This window comes from Cheilinus undulatus, linkage group 7 (genome assembly GCF_018320785.1).
Source record: "Cheilinus undulatus linkage group 7, ASM1832078v1, whole genome shotgun sequence".
In the NCBI taxonomy this organism is placed as follows: domain Eukaryota; kingdom Metazoa; phylum Chordata; class Actinopteri; order Labriformes; family Labridae; genus Cheilinus; species Cheilinus undulatus.
Genome location: NC_054871.1, coordinates 15,477,486 through 15,501,259, shown reverse-complemented (window position 1 = coordinate 15,501,259; position 23,774 = coordinate 15,477,486). Strand labels below are relative to the sequence as shown.

At 38.9% G+C, this 23,774-nt stretch overlaps 1 protein-coding gene across 4 annotated transcripts; it reads right to left on the bottom strand.

Moving 5' to 3' along the window:
- Positions 1-4,545: 4,545 nt before the first annotated feature.
- Positions 4,546-23,108, bottom strand: ttc22 (tetratricopeptide repeat domain 22). Of its 4 annotated transcripts, none has more exons than XM_041790546.1 (9): positions 23,004-23,108; positions 10,902-11,185; positions 8,177-8,477; positions 7,870-7,925; positions 7,667-7,791; positions 7,386-7,504; positions 6,538-6,699; positions 5,721-5,873; positions 4,546-5,633 (listed from the first exon to the last, which is right to left on the bottom strand). In XM_041790546.1, exons 2-9 carry the CDS (start codon positions 11,162-11,164, stop codon positions 5,094-5,096), a joined length of 1,719 nt encoding a protein of 572 aa, XP_041646480.1. In that variant the 5' UTR covers positions 11,165-11,185; positions 23,004-23,108; the 3' UTR covers positions 4,546-5,093. The 4 variants fall into 4 exon arrangements, with proteins under 4 accessions (XP_041646480.1, XP_041646479.1, XP_041646478.1 ...); XM_041790545.1 differs by lacking the exon at positions 23,004-23,108 and adding an exon at positions 15,701-15,773; XM_041790544.1 differs by lacking the exon at positions 23,004-23,108 and adding an exon at positions 15,535-15,658.
- Between the last annotated feature and the right edge of the window lie 666 nt (positions 23,109-23,774).

Here is a 23,774-nt window from a genome sequence, read left to right as displayed (position 1 = left end):
TGACTCTTTAACAAATGAGAATGAGAGTCAATAATGCAGCCTTTCAAAGAGCAGCACAAGCAAACTGGATTGGCGGTAAAATAGCTGAGATTTCTGAGTGGGTGAAATGACCTGAAAGTATGTCAGTGGCAGCTCAGCTATGATAAGGCAGGCTGGATTCTTTGAATGTAAAGGAAAGGTGCTTTAAGGCGGTCTTCTTTTTCTCTTTACCACAGGGTTTGATTCTCTGACCACCTCTTTCTTAATCTTTATGAGTTATTCTCCACATTTCTCGACTTCATAACCTTTCTATTAAGGTCAAAAATATTTTAGAAAATGCACAGGTCAGAATCAATGTTTTTTCCCCTGGCTGTTCAGCTGTAGCCATGCTTTCAGTGTTATGATGATAGCCTTATGTAAACAAGCTCTGAGAGTAGCTTTGAAAGGAATAAATGACAGACTGTAAACTAGAGGTGCAAAGAGAGTAAGATTATTGTATTCGAGTATCTATAGATCAATTTAAGCATAAGTAAGGGTAATTCATTTAAAGTTTTTTGAGTACTAAGTAGCTACTTAAGAGTTTTTTGATACAGTTAAATAGGATATTTCCTTAATTTGCAACAAAAGAATCTCCAAATATCCAACCAGGTTGACACTATTTAACACTGTATAGTTTTACTGATGTTTCAGTGAACAAAAATGATTGAAAATTAAAAATGCATTGTTTTCAAGACTATAAATGTGAAATTTAAATCATGATGTAAATGTTTTGATTTTCACATTGGTGTGAAACTATCTTATTTTGAGGTATTAAAGAAAAAAAATGAAACTTTAATGCACAGAGTGGGTCCAGAGAAATGCTCCTTTGCATAATTTTTGGTTTTCAGGCAGTTAGTTGTGCTATTTTTAGGCCATCTGAAATAAATATTTAGATTTAAAATGGGAACAAATCTGTAAAATATTTGGGTGAAATGATGCAGTTCTACTGCAGAAAGGTACTGTCCCCAAGCTCTAATCCAGGGGCTACTGGTTTTCAAAGTGTGGGAAAGTGAGCCTCACCCAAGAGAAAATAATTTATACCATGGACCCAAAAAATATGATTTTTATAACTACTATATATTCCCAGATATTTGTCTCATCTTTAAGCATTTTTATTTTATCTTAACATTTTGATATTGTGGTTTGCATGTGTTTTAAACATCCATCTTTCCCTGACAATCAGTAACTTGGTTTCAGTAATGAACTTATTACCTGAGCTCATGCTCTATATGATCTAATTTAGTGGAAACTATGAGTTTGCATCTGTGCAGTTGACAGCAGATCATCCTCCACCTTCAGCTTTTTCTGGTGCTCGCTTTTGATCACCATCAGTGTCAAAATTTTGCACTTGCAGAGACTGTCTTAGTGTTTATAGCATTAAATGTCTCAATGACCTTCAGGAACTTGCTAGTTAAACACTGTGGCCATTTAGCATCATCAGGACCAATGCAGTAAAACCCTTTAGTCGACTCTAGTACAGTCCCTTAAAAGCAATGTGCTTAAATTTGCTTCACCTTTTTCTACTTTATAGTTCCATGCCTCCCCTTAAATCCTGTGGTACCCCCCAGGGGAGGGTTTGCCTCACACTTTGAAAATTGCTGCCCTAATTATTGTAAAAGCAACATTTTGTAGATCAATAGGTTAACATTAACTGCTTAAAGTTGCAAAATAGAGTAAAAGAATTCAGTATTAAGATTTATATTTGGCACTAGTTGTTTTGAAAAAGACCATAGAAAGAAAACTGTGTGGTTCCAGATGATGATTTATTTAAGAAAATGAAGAAAAAGTTCAAATGTATTGAAATTCTGACTGGTATTTTACACACAGCAGTGTGTGTATAAAGTGTTTAAATGTTTATGTCAGTTGGGCTACAAGTACGACATTTTTATGTTGTTTTTTTTTTTTAGCAGGGCCCTCAAAATCGACTACTTTGGGGCATAGTGCAGAAGTCACTAAAGTGCTCTGAACTTCCACTGGCATTAATGTAAGCACAAAAACTGTGTGGCACAAGCTTCATGGAATGGGTTTTCATGGAGAGACTCACATCACAAAGCCCAATACCGAGCCTCAGATGAAGTGGTGTAAAGCACACTAATACTGAACTGTGAAGCAATGGAAATGTATTCTGTGGAATGATGAATCATGCTTTTCTTTTAAGCTGTCAGATGGGTGGGTCTTGGTTACCTGCCTGACTGTAATGTGCCAACTGTGAAGTTTGGTGGAGGAGGGATAATGGTTTGGGGCTGTTTACAGAGTTTAAGCTAGGCCTCTGATCTCCAGTGAAGGACAATCTTAAAGCTACAGCATACCAAGACATTCTGGACAGTGCTATGTTTCCAACTTTGTAGCAACAGTTTGGGGAAGGCCCTTTTCTATTCCAACATGACAGCACCCCAGTGCACAAAGCAAGGACTGTAAAGACATGGTTAGATGAGTTTGGTGTGGAAGAACTTGACTGGCCTCATTAAACATCTTGGGGATGAACTGGTATGAAGATTGTGAGCCAGGCCTTCTCATCCAACCTCAATGCCTGACCTCATAAATGCCCTACAGAATGAATAGGCACAAATTCCAACAAAACACTCCAAAATCTTGTGGAAACCCTTCCAAGATAAGTGGAAGCTGTCACAGCAATAAAAGAGGGGCAAACGCCGTATTAATGTATATGTATTTGAATACAATGTCATCACAGTCCCTGTTGTTGTAATGGTCAAGTGGCTGAATACTTTTGTCCATATAGTGTATGTCCAGTGAAACCTCTGGTAATATAAATGCACGGTGAATCAGACAGCGAGCATTATTAGTTTGCACTCGAATGCCCAAAAATAGATGCAAATTAAAGGTATGAACAGTGACATCACCCACCTCTACATCAAACAACAGCAATTAGCTGCTGACTCATCTTCACTTCTGATGAATCCATTACCAGGAAAAGAAGAGGGTGTGAGACTTTAAGCCTCCTGGGAAACAGCTAAAACTTGTTCACCTAAAAATCAACCCAGAAGTGCCTCTCATCATGCAAACACTCATCCTTTATGAAACATTAAGTACTAACAAATGTGTCATTATAAACAAAATCGTTAATACTTTATTGATGCATTAGTTAAGTGGCATAGCTGGGCTTGGGGTTACTAATGCTTTATGAATGCTTCACTATCAGTACAGCATTAATAGCCATGCTTTTAAATGAAACACATTAATACATCTCTGCACATAAAGACCTTAGCTTTATTAATGCTTTACACGTGCTAATGCTAAAAGATAGGGGTGTAACGGTTCACAGAGGTCACGGTTCAGGTCGTGCCTCGGTTTTGGGGGTCACCGATCAGTTCAGGTTTAATAAGAGAGAAAAGATTTATAATTCTAGATTTCCCTCATTTACTATTATTGTTGTTTCTTTTACTAATGTCAGTGCAGATAATACTTCATTCAGATGTTATATAAATTTGAATCAACTGATCAATACTTAGTTCCTCTAGTGTTATTAAGAACTAACAGTGATGGTTGGTACAGTCTGTGAGGTATTAAACATGAGCCAAAAAAAAAAAAGAGGAAAACAAAAAAATATGCAAAACGGAAAGAATCCAAAAAACAGCCCGATATCTCCTGGTTCAAAAAAGTAAAATACATTTGCTAAATAAAGTAAGTACATTTTAGAGCAATGTCTAATATTTATAATCTATGAAGAGTGCAGTAACACAATTTTGAATTTTAAAAAAGCTGGTGCAGCGATTCTTTGTGCAAAATCCTGACTGGTGTGTCAGTGAAGGACCCCAGACTAGCTCATGTAAACACAGGATACAATCAGTCTGATCAGAGCTTAAATACACTTTTGCAGTCCGTGTGTAGCCTTTAAAATGTTTTAGCGGCGGTAATAAATTCGACTCTCTCCGCTTTCACATCCAGAGATTAAAAAAAAAAGACAGAAAAAAACGGTGCAGAGATAAATAGAGAGGGAGAGACAAGCAGCGGCTCATGCTGCTCCGCCACTCTTGCGGTAGAAGCCGGGAGCAGACTTTTCTTCTTCAAGTGTTTTAATATGACGGCTACTTCCTCTTCTTCGTTGGTGGTTTAATAGCGGTTAGCAACCGCACTAACCAGCGTTGCTGCCGCTAAGATTGGCGGATAAATACTGACACATTTGTTTTATTTTTTAATGGTTCGGACGTATTCGTCGTGGGACTACGTGGACCGAGCCGTGACCCCGGGACGAAAACAAAAAGCGTTGGACCTTTACTAACAGTACATAAGCCTAACTATTATTGTTAGCCCGAATACGATCAAAATTGATGCATTATTAAAAACTCACTCAAAGTTTTTACGAAGAAAGAAATGAGCTGTGGAGTTTGGAATCAAATTTAGATTGAGAATTTAATTTTAAATTTAAAATGAATGGCTTAGTTGTTTTGTTTTTTACAGTTTTGGCAGCTTGTTTCACACTCATCCAACATTTCATTTAACCTGTACTCCTTTTTAAACTCACTTTACATCAAGTACACAAAGCAGTCAAAAACAAGATCTTTACTTAGAGCACTTTACATTTATTACAGGTTTATAATTTATAATGTCTGCACCATAAACAACTTTCATACATCAGACAGCATTATAATGGGTACGCCTTTGTCTGCTGGTATAAAACAATGAAGAATGGAAGTGTTCTGTTGAAGGAGTGATACTGGGACATTATTTCAATATCAGACACTATTCTTGGAACAGAAACAAAATTGCTTGTGTTGGAAATGACTTTGAGCCAGAGTGGAAGAAACATTAAAAAAACACCTCAGCACAGCTGTATTATGATAAATATTCCTAACCTCCCTCTCATCCATTTAAATGGATGTGAAAAAAGTGGTGACCATCCTATCTTATATGTATGAGCTGTAACACTGTAACTTAGGTTGCTCCACAGTTAAAACTCTATGTGACTGTATGTTCCAGTTAATGACAGAAGAATCACAGCTTCAAAACACTCACACTAAAGACATCTTAATCTATTTACAGATAACTGTCTTAAATAACTACATGTTTGGCCTGCTGTTGTCATATGCATGTATATCTATTAGTCACATTCTGCTTCATGTAATAGAGAAAGACTTCGTTAGCTGTCTCTTCTTATTACCCAGCTGTTTAGACACCACCGTGTCCAGCAGCCTCCTCACCAGGCTCAGTCTGCCCGTCCTGATCAGAGCTCTGGATAACTCTGTCACCTCATCTGTGTGAGTCCTGTACAGGCACCTCAGCTCGGCCCTCACCAAATCTGCTGGGTACCTCTCCTCTGCTTTTTGCACACACTGCTCCAGCTGTGTGGTTGCGTGGGTGGGGTCGGAGCCTCCCTGCATGAACAGGGCAAGGAGGGCCTGTAGGAGGCAGCGCAGAGCCGTGGTGTCCGTGCTCCCGGGTCTCTCCAGCTCCATGGCCTGTTTGAAGCAGTCTGCAGCATTTTGCTCCTCGCCTTTCAGCAGGAGGCAGCGTCCTCGGAGTATGTGGAGGTCAGGCAGGCTGTCGCTCAACTCAAACTGGAGAGCATGAGACAAACTCACAAGAGCACAGTTTACTGCCCCCTCATCCACCAACAGACTCTCCTGGAGGGCGTCTACACCCATGTAGTAGTACACCTACAGTGAAAGTGATACATCTGAAATTCTGTTGTAGTATTAAGTCCAAATGTATCAGCAATTATCATAAATAAATATTATTTTTACCTGTGCCATTTCCAGGTGAGTCCTCAGACACGGACGTACACTCAGGACCTTGTCCAAGTCTTTCCTGGCCTCAGTTAGCTTCTGCCGGTCTGGGATTCCACCATGACCCTGCTTGGCAATCTCCAAATCTCTGATATAGAGCATCATACTGATCTATAATGAAAACCTTCCTTAATATTTATATCACACACCACTTATAAAGCATTATTTGTTTTTCTTATATCATGTTTGGAAAACAAACTGAAACTTTCACCAAATAAATCTTACATTTTAACCTTACTTTACAAGAAAATGCCTGTTGAAAAACAAAATGTATTTTTAAGGGAATTCTGGCCATGAAATTAAGACCAGGTGTATTCTCAAATAGGCACGTCATAAACTTAAATGTAAGTGCTTTAATTGGTTTCAACTCAACAAAATAGCTACCAATACTGACATGAATAAACAAAAGAGGCCTCGAAACTTCAAATTATCCTTAAAAAACACAAATTGAGTGATGTCAGTTACGTTAGATAGTTTCGGGATAGCTGTCAAGATTTTTCAGGATGGCCTGCGGATAGAAATGAAAGGGTAAAAGGCAGGGACATCTGTAAAAGGAGAACTGTTTTAGACCAGACTGTCCCATTTCAGATATGCCTGAATGGTCAACATCAACAACAAAGGCTGTAAAGTACATCAATAAATCCCTTCAGTTTACGAAGTTCAAAAGTCTAATTTCCCAAACATGCATTCTTGCATCTTCACATTATTTGAAATAATAATTCATTAATTTATTACACCTTTGTGTTTGAAATGAACTTGAGTGTGCTTTCTGTACCTTTGCTCGGGTGCAGTAGGCCTGCCAGTTGAGCTCTGGGTCTGGGAGCACGTTTAAGGCCATGTTGCAGATCCCTGTGGCCATCTCATGTTTGCCCAACAGGAAGAAGATCTTTGCTAGGAGGTTGAGGGTGAATGCATTGTCACTTGCCAGGTTTATAGCCTGAGGACACAGACATTTAAAACATGTTATGATAAAGTTATATACAGAGATGTAATGTCAGTTTTAGATGCTGTAGAGCTGTGCCTGCAAGAATGGTTAGCAAATTCCCACACATAGTTTCTACAACATTTACAGTTTGATAAAGAAAAATGACAACAAATGAAAAGACATCATGTGGGTTTCTCCAGTTTTACTCAGTTCAATTTACCAATGCATGCACTGGCTTGACAACACATAAGTTCAGTGGGAGAAAAACAACTATCACAATGTTTGTTTTCAACATACTTTAAAAAAAAACAGGCATTAATTTTCAAGCTCTGTGTCCATTTCCAGTTAACAAAAGGAGCTTGATGCATCATCTGACTGTTCTACTGACAAAATGGAGTGGTTTCATGCCTCCTACTTAAGATGAAAAAATACAGCAAAAGCAACAATGCTGGAGCAAAAGGAAAATAGTAATATGGATGAACCTTTTAACAACACAACTAGATCCCAAGCTCTTCAACTGACTCCTCTTTAAGCTTGTTAGGCATATAGCAAGTTACCATGGACTTTAAGCTCAGCATGCCCAGCTGTCCTAAACATCTAGGTTCCAAGTACACCCCCAAAGTCTACAGTAAATATCCTTAACTTGTTTTAAGGTTCCTAACATTTGCTCAAAGATCTACATGTAAAAGCAAACTCACCGTTCCATAACAGGACAGGGGGTCAGAGGCAGAGAAGCCACAGTCGTGTATGGACATGGGCACGGTGCTGAACTCTTCCTTCCTCTCCAGCATGAGGCCGACGTAACACCAGGCAAGAGCTGAAGAAAAAAATTAGTACAGGTTGTACTCAGTATTTCTCCCCCTTGGCTGCAAATCCTGAATCATTTTTCTCAATTAACCAAAGGCTTTGCACAGTTAGCACATGCATCAACATGGCTTTAGTTTCACAACAGTAGAAATATGTTCAAAAGTAAACTTACCATGTTGACCTTTGTTTTGTGTTTTCTCTGACTCTAGTGTTTCTTTAAGGAGTTTCAGTCCTTTATTGTAGTGCGAGAGTCTGGAGTATTCAGAGTCGTCTTTGGTCTTTACAATGTCATCAAGTCTGCAGAGAAAATTATTTATACCTTCTTCATACTGACACATTAAGAGGTGCAATTTTTATCATTTGCTTGTGTTCTACCTTATGTAGATGGTTGCCATCTTGAAATACCAGCTCCGTTTTTCCTCTAATGGTATCTGAAAGAAAAATTAACCACCAACAATCCTTAGTGTAAAATACAAAACTAGTGTGCACATTTATGTACATGCCCAGCATTATTATGCAACTACCAACCATGTAAACAAAATCTTTTATTTGTGTTAAATAAAATATTTATAATTTAATTCTTTAGATAAGAAAAAAATCATCATAATCTTTAACTATCAACTAGATTGATGCACCCTCATTCTGAGAAAAGCTGTAGCTCATGTGAATATTTCCATCTCACCAGATTCCCTCCATAGTCCAGGGCTCTGTTGTAAAGTGTCAGTGCTGCTGTCAGTCTCTCTCTCAGGTCCTCTTCACTGTCCAGTTCCACATCGTATGGATAAACGTAGGCCTGTTCAGCCAGACATCGAGCAGCCAGGATCCTGGTCTCCTCCTGAGAGGCCTCCCCGGCCTCTAGTCCCATCAGGTGGGACACTTTCTCCACACACTCCCCTGAATCCACCTCCCTCTTCAGCTTGTCGTACACGTAGCCCAGGTTGGCCCAGGCATTGAGGTTACCGGGGTCTTCTTTACAGATGCTCCTGAAAGGTCGGCATACACATGAAGTTGTTAAGATCTTTGAAATGGAGTTAATGAGAGTCTTACAGACATTCAAGACCTCCACAGGATGAATACTGTTCATTATATCACAATCCACCGACTTTTTCTCTATTTCCACAATGAAGTTGACATGTTTTAGCTTCAGTGCAGTTTAATTTTAACTGAATGCAGTGATCTGGTCTGTGTATGTAATGTTTTTTGTCATATGCTTTGTTTTATGAACTTAAACCAACAAAACTATTATACTGATCAACCTGAGCTAACTGTTTTCTAAGTATTTATTTATGAACAGGTAATGCAAACACTTTTTAATGTAGCTGTCTGAAACAGTGAACATACTGAGGTTGAAACCTGCTAAGACTTTAGTACATAGCATTCCTATTGTGTGCATCATAGCAGGTAGGTAATAGCACACTGCTAAGTTAACTCTCACAGATCTGCCAGTATTTTTTCTTTGTTGTTGTTTTGTTTTTTGTGTTGTAAAATCATCCCTTACTTAAGCACACAGGCATATATACACAGTCTGATAACAGTAGGTGGCAGTATGCATGTAGTTGGTTTTAGAGAAGAAGCAGCCTTGGCAACCACTGACGCCAACATTTGTCCATGCTCCATGCTGACAATGGAGTCCTTCCTGCAGGATACTAATAAATACAATTGTCTTTAAGTTGCGAACAACAACCCTTCCACATGAAACGTGCCCGTGTTGCATGGATAAAAAGGTTTTTAAAAAGATGGGAGTGGTTAAAAATTGACTTAACAATTCTACTCGCTGATGAGTACCCCATACCCCAATGACACAGTTACGTTCACTGTGCTCAAGTTCACAAATTGAGCCCGGGACCCCCTCTGTAAGTGGTAGTCCATGTACACACTGATCAAATGAACCAGGCTTTGGGGTAAAGACAGATCTGGGCTTTGGTCCCTTGTGTAAAACCACCCTTTGACAAATATCAATGAAATATTTTGATTAAATGACTGAGGGAGGGAGTCTCTGCCTCAGATGAAGGAGTTCAAGTATGTCAGGATCTTGTTTCCGAGTGAGGGTAAAAGGGGAAACTAAGAGTAGAGTCGCTGCTCCTCTGCATCAGAAGAAGCCAGTTTTCCAACTGAGAAGTGACCTTGTGGAAGACCGCAAATGTGCTGGAGGGATTATATACCCTGTCTAGTCTGGGAATTCAAATGGGATCCCCCAGAAGGAGTTGGAACATGTTGCTAGGGAGAGGCATGTTAAGGTTGATTTCCTCAGCCTGCTACCACCGCAACCCAGCCATGGATAAGTGCAAGAAGATGGATGGATGGATGAATAATCTGTAGATGTATGATGCAAACTTAATGAACATATATGACACACTGGAATCCACTAAGATAACGTACACTTTATGTGCACATTGTTTGGGATATTTGGGAGTTACCACAACTCACAAAAGAGGGGAAAGGTAATAAAACAAAAGAGAAATATATTTATAATAATAATTACACTAAGAAAGATACTACTACCACTACTGTGCAAGCTAAAAACAGTTTTCAAACAAATATTTTATGCCTTTAACAACAAGCAAAAAAGTGTTGCTTTTGATCCAAGGGTAAAAAAAGATACAAAAAATCAGAATACACTAAAAACTAAAATTACCAAACAAAACTTAAAGGGTTAAAGATACTGATGTGCTTATCTGGCTGGAGCCAAATACCTTTTTCAGCATGCTTGTTAAATCATTTAGATGATCTTTCTCTGCTTATGTAACACAAGTGCCAAAAAAGTTTGGACACTGTAAAATGTGCCTAAAAACACAACTTGGAAAATCCTATTCCCATGACAAACTTGATGCATTCTTTAGAGTGTGTTTTTCCAACAATAATAAAAATTCCATTACAACATTTAATACTTTTTCTTTGTAGTATTTTCAATCAAATATTTGATTTTATTCGTTGAGTACCACTGTATTATTTCTTTTTTCATTTTCCACAGTATTCCAACTTTTAAATAAATCATGGTGTATCTGTATAATTTCTATGATGAAAGTAAGTATTATCAACATAACCTTAAATTGACATTTCTTATGGTAAACTTACAGTCTATAAGTTTATTAAAGTATTGTGAATTTAAGATAATTGTGACTTTGAATGTATGGTTTTACTTTGATGTTTATTGGGACGTTTAAAGGGAATTTAGCGTTTTTACTGCCTTCTCTTCTGCTTTGTGGACATTTAAATGATGGTTAGGTTAGCTCACAAAGCTAATGTAGGCTGTTTGGAGCTAGACAACCTGTGTGGTGTTCCCAAAGAAAAAATTATCAAAGTTCTAAAAAAACAAAAATATACTTAAAGAGTCTCTGTTTTACTTTTTTGAAATTCAGAATACACTGTAGTTTAAGGTGAGTTAAGAGTTTACAATCGATCCTCACCTGAATATCTCCTCAGCCATGTCCAGCTGTTCCAGGTGAAAGGCGAGCAGACCCAGCAGATTTCTGACGGCGTACTGTAAACATCCAGCCTCAGCCTCCAGCTCTCCTCTCAGGCTCTCCTGTTTCAGGTAGGTGTCCCTGAGCCTCAGCTTCAACGGCCCGGTGGGATCACAGTTCAGGTTGAGCTCCAGGTGGAAGTGGCCGGGGATGTAGTCCATGTCCTCCATGAGAGACTCGATGTCCTCTGTGCTGTCTCCCTCCATGGCCTTCTGCTCCACCCCCACCTGAAACAACAAAGATACTTTAATAAAATGATCTGCTTACATTTATGTATACATTGCCTTAAATTATAAAGAAAAACACCTTTCTTGCTCCTGAGCCTACAGATGAATCTGTTGTGAAATAATTCCACCACCCACTCCTGTCACGTTGCAGACAGGTTGAGCAGGTTAGACTTGGGAGTGACAAGGGAGTGGAGGAGTCTTGAGGGGGGATAGTGTGTAGGTATAGATACGTATTTCCAAGTATTTTTTAGAAAGTTCAGTTCAGCCCTCTTTGAATCTGGTCATTAAGTTTAATCGTCATCATCTCTTTTTACTCCTATTTTTTCCAAACAAGGTGATCATGTCGCTACAAGCTGCCTTGTTTTTGTCCTTTTTCTATTTTCTTCTTCAACACAGGTCGAAGCAGCATTTCTTCAGGTCCATTCTGACATGATTATGCCATCTTTGCCTTGAGTTCTGTAGGAATGGTTTTGAGGCTTTGCTTTTGAGTCAGCTGTAGCTTATAGAAGAATGTAAACCATCAGGATTAGTGTGCCTGAAGCACCGAAGAAAACAAAGTGAAACGCTTTTAAATGTCACTTCTTTAAATTAACATATATTCTAATGAAGAATTTGCTTAAAAAGGAGAGAAAATTAGGATTACATGTTGAGTGTAATGAACTCTAGACAGAACATGTAAACAGCTTGAGGAGATATGCAGATACTCTGCAAAGAGAACAACAAAAGTAAACACCATGAATCCTAATTTTGTTTTGAGTCACACAATTATCCTTCAAGATCAGATAAACACAAGATAAGCGCATGTTTGTGTCTGCCGATTTGGCATACAAATCCATTTTCCTCCAGCAGAGGGTAAACTTGTGTCATGATAAACCAGAGTGACATTAGAACAAAAGGAGAGGGTGTTTTGTTTTGTAAGTCTAATATCTAATCCAGTGTCTCAACAGGCTTTACAGACCCACATCAAACATGATTCCCAAACAAAAGCACGCTTTCTGTAAACACGAGCAGAAAGACTCCACAAAGCCTTAGAACAGAGAGACCTTTGGTGGGATCATTCAAAGAGATCAGCTGACATAGCCAGATTAACGCAATTCACTGAAAAATATCCAGTATTGGCAGACAGAAATTTTTTGACAAGGGTGAAAAAGAATAAAAAAGCTGCATGCAATAGGTAACCAAATGTTTTATGTCTGCTTATAGGTGGTCCCCACTGAGCAGTCTGGTTCAGCTTGGTACGTGTTTATTTGCCTTTCCATCATCAAAAGTTCGAAAGGGTCCCAAATAACTGACCCATACCTTCCCACTTTTCTTTAGTACCCTTTGGGGTGCCAAGCTTACGTCCCAAAAGGGTGGTGTAGTCGTGACGTAAGCAAGCAGCAACAAGAGGCTGGTGCTGTTACAGCGGAAGAGCTTAGCGTGGATGCTACTAAAGCGCCAGTTTTTTCAGAACTTGACGACATTTTTTCGTTAAAAGAAGAACAAAGAACAGCAATGAGTTCTTTTCTACTCAAAAATGACAAAAGTCATGTACTGACATGTCTACAGTCGCCATGGTTCGCGTTATGCAGCTCTGTATGGAGTTTATTCCTCGGTAGCTGCGCACGCACACCTTGGTCACAGCTGCGTCATGTGTTTTGTTGCTCTGATTGGCCCATAAAAATGTGACAGAACATTCATCTGATCACCCTCCAAGTTTTTTTTTCAAAGGCTCTGCCCTTTCCCAAACGCTGTATATCGAAGGTTTTCCAGATGGATGTGTGGTTACTGCAGGTTACTGCAGTTAGAAATGAAAGGGTAAAAGCCAGGGACATCTGTAAAAGGAGAACTGTTTTTAGACCAGACTGTCCCATTTCAGATATGCCTGAATGGTCAACATCAACAACAAAGGCTGGGTCCTTTTAGCTGTAAAGTACATCAATAAACCCCTTCAGTTTACAAAGCTCAAAAGTCTAATTGCCCAAACATATACATTCTTGCATCTTCACATTATTTGAAATAATAATTTATTTATTCCAACAAAAGTTGGAAAGGGTCCCAAATAATTGACCCATACCTTCCAACTTCCGTCCCAAAAGGGTGGAGCTGCACACAGAGCAGTGGGTTTGCACTGACGTCACTTTTAACAGAGATCCATACTGTTTCCTTGACCGTTAACACTGATATGTGGACACAAATTGGGTTTCATGGCATTTACGTGGACCTGATTTCAAGTACACGAAGCAGAGCCTGAAGCCACACATCAGCTCACTTCATCAGTGATGGTAATGTTTTGTGCCATCTCAAGTCAAAACTGCATCATTTCTTTATATAATGGGCTGCAATTTGTCATGATAAAGGGGGAGGCAAGTCCTGGTGAACAGTTGAGAAACCTTGGTCAAAATAACAAGATAAAAAAAAAATCTAAATTATGATACTTGCATAATTATGAGAAAGAGTAAAAAATATCATAGTCATAAATATAAGGAAAAAATCAAAATAATGATATAGTCATAATTATGAGAAAGAGTAAAAAATATGAAAAAGTCATAATTGTAAGGGGAAAAAAGAAAATAATGAGAAAAAAGAAGTAATGAGGGTAAAAAGTAAAAATTATGATATGGACAGAATTATGAGGAAAAAAAGTTGAATGGAGGTTGTCATAATTCTGAGAAAAAGTCAAATATGTAAGAAAGTCAAAATTATGAGACAGTCATTATTAAGTGATTAGACCAGAAATGATGAGAATGATGATCATTACAAAACAAAAAACTTTGAAAAATGGCTTAAAGAAGTGGTAAAAATTTGCTAAAAGCAACAGAACTGCAATAAAACTGGGAAAAAATGTTTAAAAAAAGGAAAAAATAAAGGATGACATTAAGTTTGACCATTAAAACCTACTGTATAAATGTGGGAAACAAGCTGGTCAATGTAACCTGCAATGATAAATTTCTGAGGTCAAAGTTTTAAAGAATTATGTGATAGTTATCAAATATGATCCTCATGTTTGATTTTTCAGTCGTATTTGAAAAAGAAGTCAACATTATGATATATAATTCTTGCCCCCTCCCCTTTTGAATGAATCCCTCTGGGAGAGGTGGGTGTCTGTTGTTTTGTCAAAGTAAATATCTATTTCCATCCTTATGTTAAACGTCATATCTTGTACATATATATTTAGTGCTTACAATGTCCTTACATACTTTTCCAACTGTTGACCTGTTTATATGCTTTAAATTTATTGTATAATTACTTAAATGTAAGCTGTAGATGTTTGTTTGCTATGCACGGCAAGTTAAAGGGGACATATCATGCAAAAATCCCTTTTTCAGGCTTTTCTAACAGAAATATGTGTCTCTGGCTTGTCAACAATCCCCTCAAGTACCAGAAAAATCCATTCCCTCTCCCCCTTTCAGAAAATGTGTGCTGAAACAAGCCGTTCTCGGATTTTATCCCTCCCTAAACTTTGGATAAAAGTGTCTGTAACATCAGGAGAGCCATATTCATTTCCTGAGAGACGTGTGGTCAGGGGCGGAGTTAGAGAGCTCATTAACATTTAAAGCCACAGACACAGAAACGGCTCATTCTGAGCAGGGCTGAAACATCCTATACTTTAGTGTTTATCAGCAACAAACTTCACAGGCATCTTTCGGGGACCTCTGAGAACAATATAAACTTGTTTTAAAAGGGTAAAATATGTCCCCTTTAAGCTAGCTTACATGCAAATTGTATACAGCTAACTTATGTGCTCATTATTTTAAGCTAATATTGTGTACTGTATTTTTAATCTGTATAGGATCTGGAGCAGACTGTGAAGTTGATGGGAGTTTTTGTCTCTTATCTTTGCCAGGATAAAAGTGGTCATTGAGACGATCCAGTCTCGCAGTCTCCTTTACATCAACATAAACACGTAGCAGTTATTTCTACTGGTTACAGTTATAGTCTACTTATGATATCTAATAGGGAAAAATACAAGATAAGTCATACTTGGATGCTGAAAGTCAAATTAATATGAGAATTAATGAGAAGTCAAAATCATGAGGCAGTAAATAATTATGATGAAATCAAAAGTTGAAATTGCGAGACAAAAAGTTGAAATTTTGAGCAAAAAAGAGACACAATTCTGGGTTTAAAGACGAAATTTTAGAGAGTCATCATTTTAAGAAAAATAAAGGAATTAAGAGGGGAATCGGAGCCAGGGCAGTTTCAGTGACAACACCGTCAGAGCTCAGAGATTTGTTTTGACTAAGGTAAAGTTAGGAAAATAACTAACCTTGGTAGGAAGCTGTAGTGTTCTGTTGGCATTTAAATATCACTTATTTTTTTATTAGTAGTAGTCCTACAGGTTGATATTTAGCACCTGTTTTGCTAACCTGTTTGACGCACTGCGTCATAGTCTGCAGCAGACGCGCCAAACTTTCCTCCTCTCTTCTGGCGTTTTTCCCCGGTAAACGTCCCCGCCAACCGCCTTTTCTTCCCTCTTGCAAAAGGCTGTTATCTCTCTAACACAAACATCCACATTAGTGTATTTCTACTCACCTCGAAGTGCTTTACATATCGCCACCGACAAGTCCCTCCTGCAGGTTTGATTGGTGAAACCGAGGCGCTACCTTTCCGCGTAGTAAGTAGGCGGAAGTGGCGCGAAACGATGATCACGTGATCTGAGAAACCAAACTTTTGTTTGTTTGTTTCTTACATTTTCTCCTCAAATATGGTGCTGTGGTTTAACTGATGTGGTTTGTAGCATTAGCAAATTATTTATTTAAATAGTTTTGGAGCTCCAAAGAATTTTCTGCTTTAATAAATGGTAAAATTTGTATCTGTCTGAAGTTATGAATTTCAAAAACGCCCCGTGGGAGGAGCCCCAGGGTTTAAAAAGGGGGCTGCTTCAGGCTCTTTAGTCAGAGGATGGCTAGGATTGGAGGGACAGGTGGAAGTGACGGAGACGCGGAAGTTGGAACGTTGGTTGGCGGGAGTGTGAGTTGAAGCAGTGCTGTTATCGGATTCAAACGGACTAACTGGCTATAATTTTGGATTTTGGATCGTGCATTGGGGTGCCAGTGGTTTGAGTGGGTAGTTGGGTGCGGGATATCGGCCGACGGCCTATTGGCCCGGTACGACGGTATTCTAGCTCAGCTTCTGACTGATCTGCAGGTCCCCAGATACAAGGGAGAAATTGAAGCCACATTCCCAAAGCAGGGGAAGTTATGTCCACTCAGGACGTAAACTATAGGGGTGGGAGTGGGGAAGCGTGGAAGACTGTGAGTAGGAATAGACCCAAAAGAGATCGCACAGCTAGGGGTGATACCTCACAGGATAGTGATATTGATAATGTGCAGGCTAAAGTAAGGAGGGCTGAGTTAGACAAGGAGGTGCGATTCAAAGTCCTGATAAAAGCCAAGAGTGGCTCTGGGTTCTTCTCTGTCAGTCCCCTGAAATTGACAAAAGAGTTGAAGGATAATATTGGTGATGTGATGCATGCTACTGTCCTGAGCAATGGAATGATTTCTATTATATGCAAGACAGAGGCTCAGCAAGAAAAGGCACTTAAAATAAAAAACATCCTGGACAAAAGGGTTGAAGTGTTCAAACCACGCTCTGTCTCTGAAACTAAAGGGGTGATATACAATATTTCAAATGATATGTCAGAGGATGAGCTGCTGAGGAGTTTGAAAGGAGGGAATATAACTGGTGTGAAGCGCATGGGTAAAAATGATAGAGGCTTTACTCCCATACTTTTGACATTTAAGGATGAAGAGCTCCCCAAAAGGGTGATGCTGGGATACATGAGCTACTCTGTAAAGACCTATGAAAGGCCCCCAATGAGATGTTTCAAATGTCAAAGATTTGGGCATGTTGCAGCTGTGTGCCGGGAGAGAAGAAGGTGCAGATTGTGTGGTGGTGATCATGATGGGAAAGAATGCAGAGGAACAGCTAAGTGTTGCAACTGTGGAGGTAATCACCCAGCTTCCTATAGGGGATGTACACATTATCAAAAAGCTGAGAATGTACAGAAAATAAGGAAGGAGAACAAAGTGTCTTATGCAGAAGCACTCCGAAGGGTGGAAAACACAAGCAGAATGGGGCAGACCAGAGCAGAGCCAATCAAAGGAGGAGAAATGTTAAACAGTGATGATGTCATGGTTGTGGTCAATAAGAAAAGGCTATTGGCATTTATGGTTGAAGCAATGTGGAGGGTGAAAATGGTTGCAAACAAAAAATCAGATGTGGCAAGAGAAATTACTGCTGCAGCAGAGCAGCTGCTGGGATTTAAGGGTGTAGATCCAAAAGAGGTATGGGAGGCTACCTACTCACAAAATAAAGATGGACACACTGTAATTGAGGGACAGGAATTACTGTTGGGAAGTGATGAAGAAGAGATGGACAGCAGAGATGGGGATTATGTTGAGGATTAACTTCCTTTTCCTGATGTTCTGCATCTTACAGTGGAATGCCAGGAGTCTAATAGCAAACGGTCAGGAATTTAAGAAAAGATTAGAGGAATTCAAGGAAAAGCCAGCAATCATCTGTGTTCAAGAAACATGGTTAAAGCCAAACTTGGATTTTAAAATCAATGGATATAAATGTGAAAGGAAAGATAGAGGAAACAGGACAGGAGGGGGCTGTGCTACCTTTGTTAAGATAGGAATACAGTACAGCAGGAAAGAAGTTGAGACAGATTTGGAATGTGTAATTATTGAGGCATGGACCAATAGAGGGAAAATCACTATCATCAACCTATATAACCCTAGTAATAATCTGGAAGGGAAGCATTTGCAGGAAGTAATGGATAAAATTAGTGCACCAACAGTCTGGGTAGGGGACTTCAATGCTCATAATGAGTTATGGGGAAAACAGAAAAATGACAGGAATGGAAATATGATAGAGGAGTTTATGGATAAAAATAATCTGGTAGTGTTGAATGATGGTCAGCCAACATGGTTTAGGGAAGGGCAATCCATTTCATCTGCAATAGACATCACAATGGTATCAGCAGAGTTAGCAGCAGTGAGTGGATGGGAAGTAATGGACCAGCGTACAATGGGGAGTGATCATGTACCTATAAGGAGCAAATTTGGAAGGTGTTTGATTGAGGAACCAGAAAACCTAGCAATGGGATTTAATTTCAGGAAAGCAAATTGGATAAAGTATGAGGAAAAATTAAATGAAGAAATAGGCTTGATAGATAGTGAACATGGTATAGAGGAATGGAATAGGTCATTCTCCAAATACATATGGTCAGTAGCAGCAGAGACGATCCCTAGGAAGAAGGTCCCTAAAAGAGGCTCTATGGTCCCGTGGTGGAATGAAGAGTGCAGCAAAGCTGTTCATGCCAGGAATAAAGCGTACAAGAGACTAAGAAGATATCCATTAGAAAGCTATGTAATTGAGTATAAGAAGTTGAGGGCCAGAGCCAGAAGGATCATAAAGGAGGCAAAGAAAACAAGCTGGAGAGATTTTTGTTGCAAACTGGGGCCGGAGACCTCTACGAAGAAAATGTGGAACTTAATTCATAGAATGTCTGGAGTATGCAAGCAGAGCTGTCTGCCTGTCCTTTGTCATAGTGGAGAGGAGGCTACAAACAATAAGGAGAAAGCAGATATGTTAGTAAAGCAATTTCAAAAAGTTCATAGCTCAGACAATGTAAGCGAGGGAAACAAAAGAATGAGAGAAGAAGTAGTAACAGGGCAAATTAGTAAGCTGCAGGCAAATAACGATAACTCAGATGCCATTAATAATTATTTTACATTAGATGAGCTAAAAAGAGCAATAAACCAAGGCAGGGACACAAGTCCAGGTAGAGATGGGCTAGAGTATCAACTTTTCAAACATGGAGGAATATGTGTTTTAGAGGAGCTGCTAGCATTAATTAACAGTGTGTGGGAGTCTGGCAAATTACCCAGAGAATGGAAACATGCAGTTATTATCCCAATTTTGAAACCGGGGAAAAAGCCGAGTGACCCCAGTTCTTACCGACCAATAGCCCTGACATCAGTGGTATGTAAAATCATGGAGCGCATGATAACATACAGATTAGTGTACATGCTGGAAAAAAGAAGATACTTTGTGCCGTACCAGAATGGGTTTAGGCAGGGTCATTCAACAATGGACTCAGTCATGAGCTTAGATGTAGATGTAAGGAGAGCTATTGCGAACAAAGAAGCAGTTGTCGCAGTATTTATTGACATTGAAAAAGCATACGATATGTTATGGATAGAGGGGCTATTAATCACCCTACATGATGCAGGAGTAAGAGGGAGACTATTTAACTGGATTAGGGATTTTTTAGGCAACAGGACAATACAGGTTAAAGTTGGTAGTGTGTTGTCTGAAGAGGTAGAAGTGGAGAATGGCACCCCCCAGGGAAGTGTGATCAGCCCTGTACTCTTCAACATTTTAATCAATGGCATATTTAGTACAGTGAGCAGAGACCTTGGTTTGTCATTATTTGCAGATGATGGCGCTATTTGGAAGCGAGGAAGGAATCTCTCCCACATTTTCAATAAAATACAGGGAAGCCTGGATAAAGTGGTTGATTGGACAAAAAAATGGGGATTTAAAATCTCTATAGACAAAACAAAGTTCATGGTGTTTGGGAGTAAAAAGAAAGTGCCGGATAAAGGGCTGATGGTCAGCAGTCATAATCTAGAAAGAGTTAAGAGTTTTAAATACCTGGGAGTGTGGATGGATGAAAGAGTGACATGGAAAACACATATACAGAAAACAGTGGTGAAATGTGAAAGAATAATAAATGTTTTAAGATGTCTGGCAGGAACTGATTGGGGGGCTGACAGAGAAACCTTGTTGATGATTTACAGAGCAATGATTCGATCGTGCATAGACTATGGGTGTATGGTGTATGGGTCAGCAGCACACACAACTCTGAAAGCTCTGGATATTGTACAAGCTAAGGCCTTAAGAGTATGTAGCGGAGCATTTGAACCACCCCAGTGTCAGCATTATTGGTAGAATTGGGAGAAATGCCATTGGAAATAAGGAGGGTTAAGCTTGGGCTGAAGTACTTGATGAAAATAAAAGGGCAAGATGAGTCTTTTCCAACTAAAACACTGTTAGACCAGCACTGGGAATTTGAGGGGAGGGGAAGAAGGATCAAAGTTAATTTTGGAGTCAAGCTAAAAGACATTGCAGGGAAAGTAGGTATTCTGGAGAAGAAAGTGTGTCCCCCAGTCTGCTGGGCAACTGTTCCACCATGGCTTTTTACAGAACCTGAGGTTGATTTGAGCCTTTTAAATAGTAATAAGAGGAAAAAGGATGAAGACATCGTTGACAAAATTCACAAGCATTTGCAGCAAAAATGGAGGTCACATTTGCAGATATATACAGATGGGTCAAAAGAACCAGAAAGTGGGAGGGTGGCGATCAGCATTGTAATCCCCCAGTTAGGTATAAGGGAAGGCTATAGGATATCAGATCACACGTCAGTATACTCAGCAGAGATGATGGCAGTTTTGAAGGCTCTTCAGTGGGTGGAGAACAACAAACCAAGTTATGCAGTCATATGCAGTGATTCAGCAGCAACTATACAGACAATAATAGAGACACGCTCCAAATCCAGACCTGACTTAATAACAGAAATGTGCCTAATTTTGTATAGAATTAACAAATTAGGGTGTGAGGTAGGATTCATCTGGATACCAGCACATGTGGGTATCCAGGGAATGAGGAAGCGGACATTATGGCTAAAAATGCAGTAAAGCAGGGAAAAGTTAAACTGGAATTGGTTTTTGGACCACCAGAATACTCATCTGTTATAAATCAGGCAGCAAAAGAAATGTGGCAGAACTCATGGGATAAGGAAAGCAAAGGCAGGGTATTTTATAATATACAAAAAAGCGTAGGGGGAAGGAAAAACTGCTTTGGGTGCAGCAGGAGGGATGCTGTAGTCATCACCAGAATAAGACTCGGACACTGTGGTCTTAGAAGTGGGCTGGCTCTGATTGGGAAACACCCCGATGGACAATGTGAATGTGGAGAGACAGAGACTGTGACACATGTAATGTTACACTGCAAGAGATACTCATCTCAAAGGAGGAAACTTTTCAGGAATCTGGGTGCAGCTGGAGAGACTGTTTTCAGCATGCACACACTGCTGAATCTGGAAGACTGGAACAATATGAAGAAGCTTCTGCAGTATCTGCACTCCATTGGAGTATACAACAGAATATGATTGAGTATTAACAGAAATCGCATGGAACAGTAGAGGGCAGCAATACGCCTTGGATGCGTCTAGTCTGCCAAAACCAAAGAAGAAGAAGAAGAAGAAGCTCTTTAGTCATTGTGGACTAACCTGAGCTGAAGGTAGGTTGAGTCCAGATCCAGTGAAACTGAAGTGTCATGTGTTACAGTTGTTAAGGCATACCTGTTTTTCATTCTTTCTGTGTTAAGCTAGCTCAGTTTTCTTACCTGTTAAACTGTTCATTAACTTCAGTTTATTTTTAATGTGACAAATACAAATAAAACACCTGTCATATTTCATTTCATGATGTTAGTGCAGACTGTTATTGAGCTGGATATTTTCACCTCTAGAATAAACTGTTAATTTCAAATAAATTAAACATTTGTCCAAAATATTTAAAGTTAATTCACTTGGATCACCTATTGAATCTGTGATAGACTAGACATTTTGGGTCTTTTCCTATAGAACAGCTGTGTTAATCAGACACTGTGGGGTATTCTGTCCAGCTATAAAAAGACAGTTCTTTCACTGTATGGTTAATCTTAGGGATGTCCCAGTCAGCAGTTTTGGCCTCTGATCCCCTCCACTACTCTACTCATATTTGCCCAGAGCTTCAGTGGCTTTTGTTTTAAAAAATTGTAAGCAAACAGAATAATTACTAGATGTCTAAGACTTTTTCCATTGAACTTAGCAAAGTCAACATTGTTGTAAAAAACTAAAAATCAAATTCAGAATGGGGAAATAGCTACGTTTCACTTTCGTTATTACTGAAAAAATAAAGTTGCATATTCACTTAGTGCAGTGTTTCAATTAAATCAGACAAGAATAAAAAAAAGGCTTAAAGTTTTTGTTTTTCTTAATGAAGAGTCTTGGCTGCTGGAGTGTGTATTCCTCCAAATCAACGGGTGCTGCCTGTCCCTGCAGAGACATGCCACCAGACATGCCACCAGTTGCAAACAAACACTAAAAAAGGAACACTGACTTCAATGAAACAATACCGAAAACCTAAAAACAAAAATCTTTATGGTTTCAATGACTAAATAAAATCAAGGTTTTAAAACTTTTTTTCACAAAACTTCAAGGTTTCAAATCTTTTGTTGATTCAATGAAAGTAAACAAAGGTTTAACAAAGAAATGAAATGCAAAGCAACAAAATTCCTAACAACAGGTCTATCAAACAAAACAAAGTTGAAAAGCGTTCTCGACAAATCAAATGGACATCATCAACCACCAACGTCTGCTACGAAGAAGAGCAGCTGCCAACGCTTGGACCTGCCCTTTAATGCTCTGCAAACATCAATGGAGGTTGGCAATTTATTTCTCTATCTATTCATTTATTGAATGTTTTTATAGATTAAGACACGTTGAGCTTTTCCTTTTGTCCACTCCTGTACAGTAATGTTAACTATGGTAAGACACATAACACTGACAAAGTCCCACCAGTGAAGCTAATGATAATATTTGTGACAGAAATCAAAGCTAAGGTGTAAATCAGGATGATGTCATTTTCTATAACCAGTCCAATGCTAAACCATGAAGTAATTGTCAATCAATCCTGAGTCTTGATTATGTATGTGAAAAATGTAATAAATACATAAATCTGACTTAATCTGTAGGATGATGTCTTGCTTGAGAAATGCAAACCTGATGGATTGGCAAATGTGACCCGCCATCAGAGGGCCCCTGCCGGCCAGACTTGTGCTGGTGTTCAGGTGGACGGTTCCTCCGGCCTGTGGGTCCATCTTCATCCTATGGCAGTTCAACAGACGTCATTTAAGGTAAGTCCTAATGCAGGTAGGTGAAACACAGGTAAGTGTTTTCTAACAGGTTTGTGTTTTCTAAATGCTGATTGATGATCAGACATACCAAACAGGAGATTCAGAGTACTTTCAATGAGTCGACATAAAACTAAAACAAGGTCAAATAACAAGAAGAGCATTGAATGCTTTAAAAGAAACCAAAAACAAAACAAAAGAAACACACAAAATGTGGTGTCTGTCAATCAAAACTATCCAAATTTGAAAGCATTTTTTTCAAGGTTGAAAAAGAATCAAAATAATGAAAATATTTGTTTCACGGTTTCCATGAAACTAAACCACACACACAAAAAAAAGGTACAACGGGTTTAAACTTTGAAAAAAATGTAAAAATCATAACAACCAGAGGTCATGGTGACAATGAAACACACATAACACAAATAAAAAGGAATGAGAAATAAAAAAGTTCCCAGAGATAAAGAAAAATAATGTCAATGAAATCAACACTCAAAAAAAAAAACATTTTATGGTTCCAATAATACAATTCAAACTTTAAAAACACAATACAGTAACAAAAATGAACAACTCCAACCAACAGATCAAATGTGAAAAAATAAAATGGAAAACTAAGTCTTCTAAAGAAAACTCAAACATGTCA